At 44.4% G+C, this 13,732-nt stretch overlaps 1 protein-coding gene across 6 annotated transcripts in view; it reads left to right on the forward strand.

Moving 5' to 3' along the window:
- FOXN3 (forkhead box N3) overlaps positions 1 to 13,732 on the forward strand; it is a 500,879-nt gene that overhangs the window by 429,488 nt on the left and 57,659 nt on the right. For 4 of the 6 annotated variants that reach the window (XM_030213917.1, XM_030213920.1, XM_030213919.1 and 1 more), the window contains exon 5: positions 5,115 to 5,180. The exons of 1 other annotated variant lie outside the window; for it this stretch is intronic. In XM_030213917.1, coding sequence (XP_030069777.1) covers positions 5,115 to 5,180 — 66 coding nt within the window. The remainder of the gene's footprint in view (positions 1 to 5,114; positions 5,181 to 13,732) is intronic. One more of the 6 variants, XM_030213921.1, reaches the window with a different exon arrangement.

The following is a 13,732-nucleotide window of genomic DNA, read 5'->3' on the forward strand; positions in this document are numbered from 1 at the left end:
CTGTGGCGGCTGGTATAACTGCGTTTGCCTAAATTTAACGTGCCTAGTATTCTATTACAGAACCTGTGTGCTTAAATGCTGTTGTTAGGCCCTTACTGCATGGCATGAGGGGGCCTTAAAAGAAGTGACAACTTAATGTTTATTGCTGTATTACCATAGCTTGTTAAAGAGCTTTATAATCTGTTGTCTTGATGTTGAATTTCTGCAGAATATAGTTTGAGTTGCCACATGTCTATGAATTTTTTTTTTTTGTTGTTACATTTGTACCCCGCGCTTTCCCACTCATGGCAGGCTCAATGCGGCTTACATGGGGCAATGGAGGGTTAAGTGACTTGCCCAGAGTCACAAGGAGCTGCCTGTGCCTGAAGTGGGAATTGAACTCAGTACCCCAGGACCAAGGTTCCCCAGGACCAGAGTCCACCACCCTAACCACTAGGCCACTCCTCGCTACTATTTGAGATTCTACATGGAATGTTGCTATTCCACTAGCAACATTCCATGTAGAAGTTGGCCCTTGCAGATCACCAATGTGGCCGCGCAGGCTTCTGCTTCTGTGAGTCTGACGTCCTGCACGTACGTGCAGGACGTCAGACTCACAGAAACAGAAGCCTGCGCAGCCTTCTACATGGAATGTTGCTAGTGGAATAGCAACATTCCATGTAGAATCTCCAATAGTAGCAACATTCCATGTAGAATCTCCAATAGTATCTATTTTATTTTTGTTTTGTTACATTTGTACCCTGCGCTTTCCCACTCATGGCAGGCTCAATGCGGCTTACATGGGGCAATGGAGGGTTAAGTGACTTGCCCAGAGTCACAAGGAGCTGCCTGTGCCTGAAGTGGAAGTCGAACTCAGTTCCTCAGTTCCCCAGGACCAAAGTCCACCACCCTAACCACTAGGCCACTCCTCCACTGTTGCTACTATTTGAGATTCTACATGAAATGTTGCTATTCCACTAGCAACATTCCATGTAGAAGTCGGCCCTTGCAGATCACCAATGTGGCCGCGCAGGCTTCTGCTTCTGTGAGTCTGACGTCCTGCACGTACGTGCAGGACGTCAGACTCACAGAAACAGAAGCCTGCGCAGCCTTCTACATGGAATGTTGCTAGTGGAATAGCAACATTCCATGTAGAATCTCCAATAGTAGCAACATTCCATGTTGTTGTTACATTTGTACCCCGCACTTTGCCACTCATGGCAGGCTCAATGCAGCTTACATGGGGCAATGGAGGGTTAAGTGACTTGCCCAGAGTCACAAGGAGCTGCCTGTGCCGGGAATCAAACTCAGTTCCTCAGTTCCCCAGGACCAAAGTCCACCACCCTAACCACTAGGCCACTCCTCCTGATTAGTCAGGACTGATTGATTAGTCAGGACCGGTCAAAGGTAGCAGAATTTAGGGGGTGGTAGTATGGCTCCAGTTTGTCAAGTGACCTCACTTTAAAGCTGTTGTCAACATGGCTCAGGGCCTTTCAGCATAGGTTCACGTTCAAGCCCTACCATGTCCAGGAGGAGGCAGCGCTTGAGCATGGGGCTGTACAGGAAGGCCCCTATGCTGTTCTAGAAGAGTGGAGGAGTGGCCTAATGGTGAGAGCACTGGTCTTGACATCCAGAGGTGGCCAGTTCAAGTCCCGCTGCTGCTCCTTGTGATCTTGGGCAAATCACTTAACCCTCCATTGCCTCAGGTACAAACTTAGATTGTGAGCCCTCCTGGGACAGAGAAATATCCAGAGTGCCTGAATGTAACTCACCTAGAGCTACTACTGAAAAAGGTGTGAGGAAAATCCAAATAAATAAAATTGCTTTTGCTTCTTCTGGCCTTTGCAGGGGTCGGGTGATGTTGACATAGGCAACTAGGGGAAAGGGAAGAGAAGGGAGATGGGGGGGGGGGGGTTGGGAAGTGGAGATTCAGGACTACAGAGGGAGACGGTGGCACACGGCTGAAGGTTTACCTAGGGGCAGGGTGAGCAACCGTGGTCCTCAAGGGCCACAACCCAGTCGGGTTTTCAAGAATTGCACAATGAATATGCATTAGATTGCATTCAATGGAAGCAGTACATACAAATCAAAGAGATCTCATGCATATTCATTGTGGGAATCTTGAAATAAAACAAATGTGCTGTGGCCCTCGCCCACCCCTGACCCAGGGCATCAGATACCCTTGGCTCAGCCCTGACCAATGAAATTATTTTATCCCTGAAACCTCAAATGTAGGCACACCATTACTGGTATGATGTTACGCATTAGCCTACTTACTAGATGCAACAGGTGATTTGCTCTTTCTTCCAATCGAGCTTGTCAGTTTCGTAGCTCAAATCCTCTTCCAAGACTCGAGTATAAAAGAAAGAGATTTAGCCTATATGAGGTAATGATTTGATTAGTTTCAAAGTTTGGTAATAGTATGTATTTGAGTAGTCTGCCTATCAAGAAAAAATAACTATACTGAAATGTTAGATGATTTCTAGTTAATGAATGCTAATTCAGCATTGAAAGGAACATTTCATGGCACACGTTAACTGTAGTTCTAATAAGTGCTTCAACGCTATTGCAAAACTTAAAAAATGTACTGAAACCAGAGTTAATACAGTGTGCTGGTTGTCCTTTTCACTTCAGACTCTTTAGTAATGGAACAGTGATAGTGTGTGAATTAAGAAAAACTAACCGCTTTGCTCCCATCGTAAAGCCTTTTGTGAAAATTAACAACTTCCTCCATGGTGGAATTTTGTTAGAGCTATTTGAATGACTTCACACACTTACGATAGCAAAATATTTTTCAGCACATATTCAGGGTGCAGGACTGAAATCGCCTCTCGCGAGAGTTGATTGTGGTTTATAAGAACAGTAAGAGATTCACACATGGGAAGAAAATGGTAGCGTAAAAGTGTGTCACAGCAAGGTTGGTGCAATGGTATTAGGTGAACTTAAAGCTCCACACCACCCTCTCCAAAAATTGTGATCACCCCCCCTGCCCAAACAATCCTTTTAAAAATACAATGCTTAATTTTGTTCATGATACATGTAGACATAATTGTTGGCAATTTTCAAGAGTTATTTACCAGAATAAATAGGCTATTTGAAAATTGACCCCACCTCGTAAGTTAAAGTACAGGCTGGTGTTTCTGTGCTTTAGTGTCACTGTCAGGGCCTGTTGAGTTGCTTTGACTTCAGCTGCTCTTTGTCGCCCCCTAGAGCTGCCACCCTAGGCTCTTGCCTAGTCTGTCTAATGCTTACGCCGGCCCTAGTACACAGGCTTTCTCATCCTGGTAGGGAGAATGAGTTCTGTAGTAAGGAAATTTACCAGATGTTTGTCAGGGTGATTTGTCTGCATTTCAGGTTGTGTTAAAAGGTTTCATGTTTGAGCAAAATGTTAATCTCAAGCCTGTTTATAAATACTTTTTTTCAAATTCACTAAACAGGAGAAATCTCTAGTGAATCAGAACACTTTTTTTTAGGGGTTTTACAGGTTTTTACATCTCTGCTGGAGTTGGAAATTCCTTCAGTGTATAATCCTTTTGATTTTTATGTTCATTAAATCTTTGCATTTTATATCATTTATAATATTAATAGTCAGTTGGGCCTAATCCTGTATATCATATGATGTGACTGGAAATTAAACTATACTTACAAACTATGAAAAATGTGTCTCTTGTAGCAGACAGAAATAAAAGTTCTTCTACATAATGCCCGCAACTAAGTGCCACGAAGCTATTAGCAGTAAATTGAATTTCGGGGGTGTGTAATTTAGTACAGCTCCAATTCCTGCTTCGTTTTCACAGCACAGAGGGGGCTGTAATCAGCGAGGATGTACATTCCTCGTCCGCTTCATTTGTTTGGACCTAGCAGAGGCGACGCTTCCTGTCAGCCAGCGTGGCTGCACTCCGAGCATGTTCGCCACGGGGCAGCTGCCGCGCTTGCCGGGGGCAGATGGTCTTTTCACCGGGTGCAGTAACCATCCGGGGTTGTTTATGGTTGCCATGGCTACCAGTGTTTCCATAGCAACTGCAGCAGCCCTACTTTTCTCTCCCATGCCAGTGAACGTGCTGCAGTGGGAGTAGGGGGAAGAATGAGGTATTTCTCTGTCTTTTTAACCTGCCATCTGTCAACTGACAGTTCAGGGGGAGAAGTTGGAAAGCAATTCAGAAGAACGCTAATGAGCGATGCCAGGTTTTTGGGGTGTTTTTTTTTTGCCCTTAAAATACCAGCACATTTTGAAGCTCACTGTTATTTTCTTGCACCTGGAGGATTTATTTTCCTCAGCCTTTTTGAGGGATAAATACCTAGGGATCATCATGTTTCCAGTGCAGTTTTTACGGTTGGGGGGGGGGGTTCCTACGATCCCACAAGGGAGCTGCTTTTCGCTTACATCTCACATCCGATGGCCTCGATATCTTTAGTTTTTATACAGCATTTGCAGATGTGCGCAGTGATGTTCGGTCAGCAATTATAGTCAGCAAAGGGAGCAGAAGGCGCAGAAAACAGCGCACTAGGGGGTCAAATATTTGGATGGGAGTAAGACCAGCAAGTCAGGAAGAAGAGTAGTGAAGAGAATTTAAAAAAAAAAGCTGGAAACAGATTTGGCGAAACCCTTCCAGAAATGACTATTCTGATTTTCTTGTATTAGTTTTCTTTTGTGTGAGTAAAGTACTGGCTGTATTAAAAGGACCTAGGCGACTGGAAATATATTGGAATGCAGTTTATGTAGTAATGGGCCTGATTGTGACAATTGACTACTACTACTACTACTACTACTATTTAGCATTTCTATAGCGCTACAAGGCATACGCAGCGCTGCACAAACATAGAAGAAAGACAGTCCCTGCTCAAAGAGCTTACAATCTAATAGACAAAAAATAAATAAAGTAAGCAAATCAAATCAATTAATGTGAACGGGAAGGAAGAGAGGAGGGTAGGTGGAGGCGAGTGGTTACGAGTCAAAAGCAATGTTAAAGAGGTGGGCTTTCAGTCTAGATTTAAATTGAGACCTTTTTGCTTTGTGCAGTCTGCTTTTTTCTAGGCTTTTCCTCTGCTTCCAGCACCTCACTTGAATCTGTACTACAGCAATAAAGCAAATTAGCCTGATTGTAAATAATATCTGTATTGGTTGATTTTTCCAGATCCTGACATTGATGCTGCTACTGCCATGATGCTTTTGAATTCTCCCCCTGACTTACAAGCAGGTTGTGAGTAGATACTTCTCTATAGTACGGTAGACTTTTTACATTGAAGAAAATCATTAACGTGCACAAAACAGACATAAGGAAAATACATTTAGAATACATGGCCTTGATTTGGGGATTTTTTTTTTCTCTTTTACTCTAAAATCAATATTAAACAAATCTCACTTTGCCTGATTGCAGAGATGTAAAAGTGGGCGAAATAGGAATGCTGGATACTGAAATCTAATGAATCCTGCAAATTTATCACCTGGAAACAAACCTTATAGAGTGATTATTTTAGTTAATTAAAGCTCCCCACACCTGTTAAAAGAAATATCTAGTTGGTGATTGCATTCATTTTTTTTTCAAATGAAAAGTAGAAAAACATTAAACAGGCACCTTATGTAGGATGATGAAAGAGTCTCTTGGAATTAAATTATTTCTCTGAGCTGCCAGAGAACGCAAGCCAAGCTGTAAATCTCGACTGCCATAAAGTGCAGGACTCTGTGCTAACACTTTCTTTTAATACTCTGTCCAGGTATCTGGATTCTGACTTTCTATTCAAATAGCTTTGAGGGCAAAATAAACTTGGGGTTTCACTCCTTGGACCTTTTAAAGCTGATTCAGCCGGGGAGGAATATATGAATCTGGTCACTCGAGGACAACAGCCAGCTTCCATTACCAAGAACATTTTGGATGTGGCAGCTGCCAACACTCTACTTATAATCTTACATTTGTATCTTTCTCACACCGTTCTGAAATTATGGTATCACAATATTTAGAGTCTACAAATTACATTTTAAAGTTTGAGGAGGAGGAGTAGCCTAGCAGTTAGAGTGGTGGACTTTGGTCCTGGAGAACTGGGTTCGATTCCCACTGCAGGCACAGGCAGCTCCTTGTGAATCTGGGCAAGTCACTTAACCCTCCATTGCCCCAGGTACAAATAAGTACCTGTATATAATATGTAAGCCGCATTGAGCCTGCTATGAGTGGGGAAAGCGCGGGGTACAAATGTAATAAAAATTAAAAAAATAAAAGTTAAAAAAAAAAACCAAAAAACAACAAAATTTGGATTACGGTATCTATTATAGAAGCTCTATTTGCAATTTACAGAGGTGAATGCCGGCATTTGCAGGTGTTTCTCAGATACATATAGAAAAGACAGTTTTAGAAAGCTGGGGTGTACACATGCAGATGGGTGAGGGTATGACTAGGGCGTGGCTTGGACAGGGCCCGTCTGTTCCCCATTTCAGAAGAGGCATGTACATGTAAACCTAAGTAGATGAATGTCGGGATTTGCAGCTGCTCGTTTTAGGCAGCATGGGACAGGAAGGATTAAGGGAAATCTGCTCCTTGATCCACGTTTTTTTTCCACAGATAGATTGCTGCCTCTGTATTTAATTGGGAGCATTTACACTTAGACACGTAAATTCTGAACCTTTCACGTTTGTTTTATTTACTATAAAGACAGTATCTAAGCGGTTTACGATGGCAAAATGAGGTGAAAAAAAGCAGGGCTACGGAGTCAGTACACCCAAACCTCCTATCAGTAGAAATCGGAGTCAGAATCACTACTACTACTACTATTTAGCATTTCTATAGCACTACAAAGCATACGCAGCGCTGCACAAACACAGAAGAAAGACAGTCCCTGCTCAAAGAGCTTACAATCTAATAGACAAAAAATAAATAAGGTAAGCAAATCAAATCAATTAATGTGAACGGGAAGGAAGAGAGGAGGGTAGGTGGAGGCGAGTGGTTACAAGTGGTTACGAGTCAAAAGCAATGTTAAAGAGGTGGGCTTTCAGTCTAGATTTAAAGGTGGCCAAGGATGGGGCAAGACGTAGGGGCTCCGGAAGTTTATTCCAGGCGTAGGGTGCAGCGAGACAAAAGGCGCGAAGTCTGGAGTTGGCAGTAGTGGAGAAGGGAACAGATAAGAAGGATTTATCCATGGAGCGGAGTGCACGGGAAGGGGTGTAGGGATGAATCAAAGGTTTCTGCTTTGCTCACCTCCTTTTGCCATTGTAAAACTCTTAGATCAAGGACAAAAAAATATATATACTGTAAGTATAAACTGATAAATTTACCATATATTATAATGTAAGTTTCGGTTTTTTGTTTTTTAATTTTGAAGCTGTAGTCTGCACATTTTTATGACTCCAACCCCTCCCAAAATTACTTCCAACTCTGACTCCACAGCCCTGGAATAAAGTGTGTGTGGGGGGGGGGGGAACAGAAGGATTAAGGTACAACGGAAGGCCTAGTTTGCTTCAGCTAATTAAATGTAGGGGAAGAGTTCTTTGTGGAAGCAAACAAAGCAGATCAGTCAGTAGTACAAATCAAACTTTATTGTAAAGTAAGTGCCCGACACAGGCTGTGTTTCGCCCAAAAGGGCTGCGTCAGTAGGGTTACCCTACGTCCGGATTTACCCGGACATGTCCTCTTTTTGAGGACGTCCGGGCGGGTTTTGCCAGTCCGCCCGTTTGTCCGGATTTCTGGACAAACAGGTGGCGGGCGGCGGACCTATCCTAGCCTCCCCTCCCCTTCCCCTACTTACTATCTACTGCCCTGGTGGTCTACTGACCTCTTAATCGGGACAGAAAAGAGCCTTTTTTTCCCAAAGGGGGTATTCTGCAAACTGGTGCAATCACTGGTTCTGAGCCATCGGGACTATTGCAATTCCATTTACATAGGATGCAAAGTGCAAACCATAAAGAAACTCCAGACTGCCCAGAACACTGCATCCAGACTTATATTCGTCAAGGCGAAATATGAAAGTGCCACACCCCTTAGAGAAAAATTACATTGGCTTCCATTAAAAGATCAAATTGCATTTAAAACCTGCACCTTGACTCACAAAATTATTCATAGCGAAGCCCCATCATACATGTCAGACCTAATTGACTTGCCATCACAAAATACCAAAAGTTCATCACGCACTTTCCTAAACCTCCATTATCCCAATTGCAGAGGACTTAAATACAAGTCAATACATGCATCTAGCTTCGCCTACCTCTGTACACAATTCCGGAATAAACTACCGAATACTATAAAAACAACGTACGACTTGACAACCTTCCGGAAGTTACTGAAGACGCACCTGTTCAAAGAGACTTACAAAAATTAGCCTTCTTAATGATTCGATTCCTAATCTATACCAGAACCAACTATTATTGATCCTTAAATTTGATTATTTTATCATAGTGTCATTATCGAATATTGTACCTTAACCTGCTCCTACTTACATGTTATGTATAATCATTTTATTTACCTTATTTACCTAATATTCTTGAAAATTGTAACAGTATGCTGAACCACTTTGTTAATGATGGTGCCGTTGCAACATAATGTAAGCCACATTGAGTCTGCAAATAGGTGGGAAATTGTGGGATACAAATGCAGCAAAATAAATAAATATGTGACCTGGGGGAGGGGACAGGGGAGAAGAATATGTGACCCGGGGGAGGGGAATATGTGAGAGCGAGGATGTGAACGGGGTGTGCTGTGGGCAGGGCAGGGGCGTGACGTGTCCTTTTTCAGAGGACAAAATATGCTAACCCTATGCATCAGGGGCTCGCGCTACGGAGAGTAACAGCGTATTGTCAGTGAGATTGAAGTGTGCGGCTATATGCTGTTACTCTCTGGAGTGCGAGCCCCTGACGCAGCCCTTTTGGGCAAAACACAGCCTGTGTCGGGCACTTACTTTACAATAAAGTTTGATTTGTACTACTGGCCTGCTTTGTTTGTCTCCACGTTGGATTTTGCGGATCGTCTGCCTTGCTGTTTTTTGGGGGAAGGGTTCTTTTACATTAGGGAGGAGGAGGGTAGTTTAAAGTAGATGCAGACAAGAACATAAGTGCAGTGGCGTACCGAGGGTGGGATGGTGGGGGAGATCCGCCCTGGGTGCACGCTGCAGGGGGTGGTGCATGGAGCAGCCACGCGGCTGCCGGCTCCACCGGTTCCCTGCTCCCTCTGATGTTACTTCCTGTTCCGGGGCAGAGGGAGCAGGGAACCGGCGGAGCTGACAGCAGAGTGGCTGCTCCCAGCACCACAGGAGGTAAGAGTAATACACCGGGGGGGGAGGGGGGGGCGCGCAATGGCGATCCACCCCGGGTGGCAGCCGACCGAGGAACACCACTGCATAAACGTTGCCATACTGGGCCAGAACAAAGATCCATCAAGCCTAGTGTCCTGTTTCCAACAGTGGCCAATGCAGGTCATAAGTACCTGGCAAGGTCTTAAGAGTAAAATGGATTTTATGCTGCTTATAATAAGCAGTGGATTTTCCCAAGTCCATTTTAATAATGGCTTAGAACTTTTAGGAACTTTTCCAAACTTCTTTTAAACTGTGCTATGCTAACTTCTTTTATCACATTCTCTGGCATTGAATTCCAGAGTTTATTTATACATTGAATGAAGAAATATTTTCTCTGACTTTCTCTCATTGCCTGCCCCCTAGTCCTTGTATTTTTGGAAAGAGTAAACAATCGAGTCGCATCTACCTGTTCACTCCACTCAGTATTTTATACATCTGTCATGTCTCCCTTCAATTCTCTCGTCTCCAACCTGAAGAGCCCTACCTGCTTTAGCCTTTCCTCATAGGGAAGTCATACCATCCCCTCTATCATTTTTTGTTGCCCTTCTCTGTACCTTTTCTAATTTCACGATATCTTTTTTTGAGATGTGATGACCAAAATTATACACAGTATTTGAGGTGCGGTCACAAGAGATACAAAGGCATTATTTATTTAGATTTTGCTCACAGCTTTTTCAGCAGTAGCTCAAGGTGAGTTACATTCAGGTACTCTGGATATTTCTCTGTCCCAGGAGGGCTCACAATCTAAGTTTGTACCTGAGGCAATGGAGGGTTAAGTGACTTGCCCAAGATCACAAGGAGCAGCAGTGGGATTTGAACCAGCCACCTCTGGATTACAAGACCAGTGTTCTAACCACTAAGCCACTCCTCCACTAGCAACAGTGTATCTAGAACCTCAAACAGTAGCAACATTCCATGTAGAATCTTCAATAGTAGCAACATTCCATATATTTATTTATTTAGATTTTGCTCACACCTTCTTCAGTAGTAGCTCAAGGTGAGTTACATTCAGGTACTCTGGATATTTCTCTGTCCCAGGAGGGCTCACAATCTAAGTTTGTACCTGAGGCAATAGAGGGTTAAGTGACTTGCCCAAGATCACAAGGAGCAGCAGTGGGATTTGAACCAGCCACCTCTGGATTACAAGACCAGTGTTCTAACCACTAAGCCACTCCTCCACTAGCAACAGTGTATCTAGAACCTCAAACAGTAGCAACATTCCATGTAGAATCTTCAATAGTAGCAACATTCCATATATTTATTTATTTAGATTTTGCTCACACCTTCTTCAGTAGTAGCTCAAGGTGAGTTACATTCAGGTACTCTGGATATTTCTCTGTCCCAGGAGGGCTCACAATCTAAGTTTGTACCTGAGGCAATAGAGGGTTAAGTGACTTGCCCAAGATCACAAGGAGCAGCAGTGGGATTTGAACCAGCCACCTCTGGATTACAAGACCAGTGTTCTAACCACTAAGCCACTCCTCCACTAGCAACAGTGTATCTAGAACCTCAAACAGTAGCAACATTCCATGTAGAATCTTCAATAGTAGCAACATTCCATATATTTATTTATTTAGATTTTGCTCACACCTTCTTCAGTAGTAGCTCAAGGTGAGTTACATTCAGGTACTCTGGATATTTCTCTGTCCCAGGAGGGCTCACAATCTAAGTTTGTACCTGAGGCAATAGAGGGTTAAGTGACTTGCCCAAGATCACAAGGAGCAGCAGTGGGATTTGAACCAGCCACCTCTGGATTACAAGACCAGTGTTCTAACCACTAAGCCACTCCTCCACTAGCAACAGTGTATCTAGAACCTCAAACAGTAGCAACATTCCATGTAGAATCTTCAATAGTAGCAACATTCCATATATTTATTTATTTAGATTTTGCTCACACCTTCTTCAGTAGTAGCTCAAGGTGAGTTACATTCAGGTACTCTGGATATTTCTCTGTCCCAGGAGGGCTCACAATCTAAGTTTGTACCTGAGGCAATGGAGGGTTAAGTGACTTGCCCAAGATCACAAGGAGCAGCAGTGGGATTTGAACCAGCCACCTCTGGATTGCAAGACTGGTGGTCTAACCACTAGGCTACTCCTCCACTAGTAACATTCCATATAGAAGCCTGCCCTTGCAAATCAGCCGCGCAGGCTTCCGTTTCTGTGAGTCTGACGTCCTGCACGTACGTGCAGGACGTCAGACTCACAGAAACAGAAGCCTGCGCAGCTACATTGCTGATCTGCAAGGGCAGGCTTCTACATGGAATGTTACTAGTGGAATAGCAACATTAACATTCCATGTAGAATCTCAAGGTGAGTTACATTCAGGTACTCTGGATATTTCTCTGTCCCAGGAGGGCTCACAATCTAAGTTTGTACCTGAGGCAATGGAGGGTTAAGTGACTTGCCCAAGATCACAAGGAGCAGCAACGGGATTTGAACCGGCCACCTCTGGATTTCAAGACTGGTGCTGTAACCAATAGGCCACTCCTCCACTCATAGTTACTCCCGCTGTTTACCCGCGCTTCACTGAATTTCTTCACTTTGACATTGAGAGCACTGGGCAGAAATCACATCGCGTCAACACCCGCCGCGGGCCTTCGCGATGCTTTGTTTTAATTAAACAGTCAGATTACCCCGGTCCGCACCAGTTCTAATTCAGCTGCTAGGCGTCGGCCGATTATAACATTCTCATTTTTGTTTTCTATTCCTTTCCTAATAATTCCAAACCTTCTATTTACTTAGCTGTCGCTGCCCACTGAGCCAAAGGGTTTCAACATATCAACTACGATACCTAATCCTTTTCCTCCACAGGGATGTCTAATGTAGAACCTTGTATCACCTAGCTATAGTTTGGGTTCTTGTTTCCTACATGCATCACTTTGTACTTGCTAACATTAAAAGTCATCTTGCCATTTGGACATCCAGGAGCTCATTTTCAAAGCGCTTTCACTTACAAAGTTCCATAGATTTTGTAAGTCTAAGTGCTTTGAAATAACGCTTCCTAGTCTCATAAGGTCCTCTTGCAATTTTTCACAATTTTTTTTTTATTTTCTAACAACTTTGAATAAATTTGCATCATCAACAAATTTAATCACCTTGCTCATTATTCGCATTTCCAGATCATTTATAAATATGTTAAAAAGCAGTAGCTCCTTGTTATCAAGCAGATGAATCCATTACGAATGGGTTGTGTCCACCTACCAACAGGGGGAGATAGAGAGCACTGAAAACCATAGTGCCTCTTGGCCAGCTAGCTCCATCTGCCTCTCAGTATTCTCTATCACCCCAGCAGGGTTGGACGCAGCTTATTCAGCTCGTTCAGAAATCTGCCTGGGGTGGCTCCTGTGCTTTGGCCAGTTGTAGCAGGGGTGTTGTGGCTGGTGGTGCCCACTTTAAAGGCACATAGGTTCGCCCTTTCCCTTCCTTACCCGGCCCCCGATGTGGATGCAGGCATATAGGTTTGCCCTATCCCTGCCTTTCCCACACTCTTCTATGTGGATTCAGGCATATTGATTTGTCCTTTCCCTGCCTTTCCCACTCTCCTGAACCTCCAGAGTGCCTCTGTAGCTGTTGCCTCTAACTTTCCTCACAGCGTTAAAAAAAAACACGACGCTCTTTTTAGTTCTGCGATTCTGAGGCTTCCTTCTGTCTGTGCAGTGTGACCGGAGCTCTGGGACTTGTCTGGTGAGGTAAGAGAGTCTTGTAGCTCCTCCGGGGAGGGCCGGGGATCGGGACGTTTTTGGGGCAAATCTGCCATTTTGAATTTTTCCGCCGTTTTCGGCAATGGCTACAGAGGTTGTTAAGCGCTGTTCACGTTGTGGCAAGCGCAGATCCGCAGCGGGGCTCTGTAAATCGTGCTCGTCAGACGTCAGGGCTAGCCCTAGCATGGCGAGCGATGTTTCTTCCCACTCGGTGGAGCTGGCAGTGGGCGCTGAGACCTGAGGGGAGCCTCAGATGGGAGTCTACCAGAGGAGCTGCTTACCCTGGATTGGAACCGGGAGGCCAGGGTGAGCCTTTCTCCCCTGAGTTTGTGTTGCTTTTACACAGAGCGTTCATGTTAAACAGAGCTCTGCCGCAGATGTCTGACTCTGCGTTGCTACCTGGTTCCCCTCTGGTGGAGCCTGGCCCGGGATTGCCGTCGGGCGTTTTTTCCCCAGACAGTTGGCCGCAACACAAGCGCAGAAGGGTAATTTCCCCTTCAGAAACTGGCGCACCCCCCCCCCCTTTTCCCCCCTGTGGTCGGGCTGTGGGGATTCTGAGGTGTCTGGCAGGCCTTCGTGGTCCGAAGAGCCAGAGGAAGGTGTAGGATTGCCACTGGATCCAGATTATCCCACTGCGGTTTGGATTTTCCACCACGAGGAGCTGCCAGCGCTTATTTCTGATGCCTTGCAGGCCCTCTCTATTGAAAATCCTGTGATGGGCGAAGCCCCCTCTGGTAATCCGAGGATGGCAAGTACTAAGAAGCCTGCTTGAGCCTTTC

The sequence above is a fragment of the Microcaecilia unicolor genome, chromosome 9 (genome assembly GCF_901765095.1).
Source record: "Microcaecilia unicolor chromosome 9, aMicUni1.1, whole genome shotgun sequence".
Lineage (NCBI taxonomy): Eukaryota > Metazoa > Chordata > Amphibia > Gymnophiona > Siphonopidae > Microcaecilia > Microcaecilia unicolor.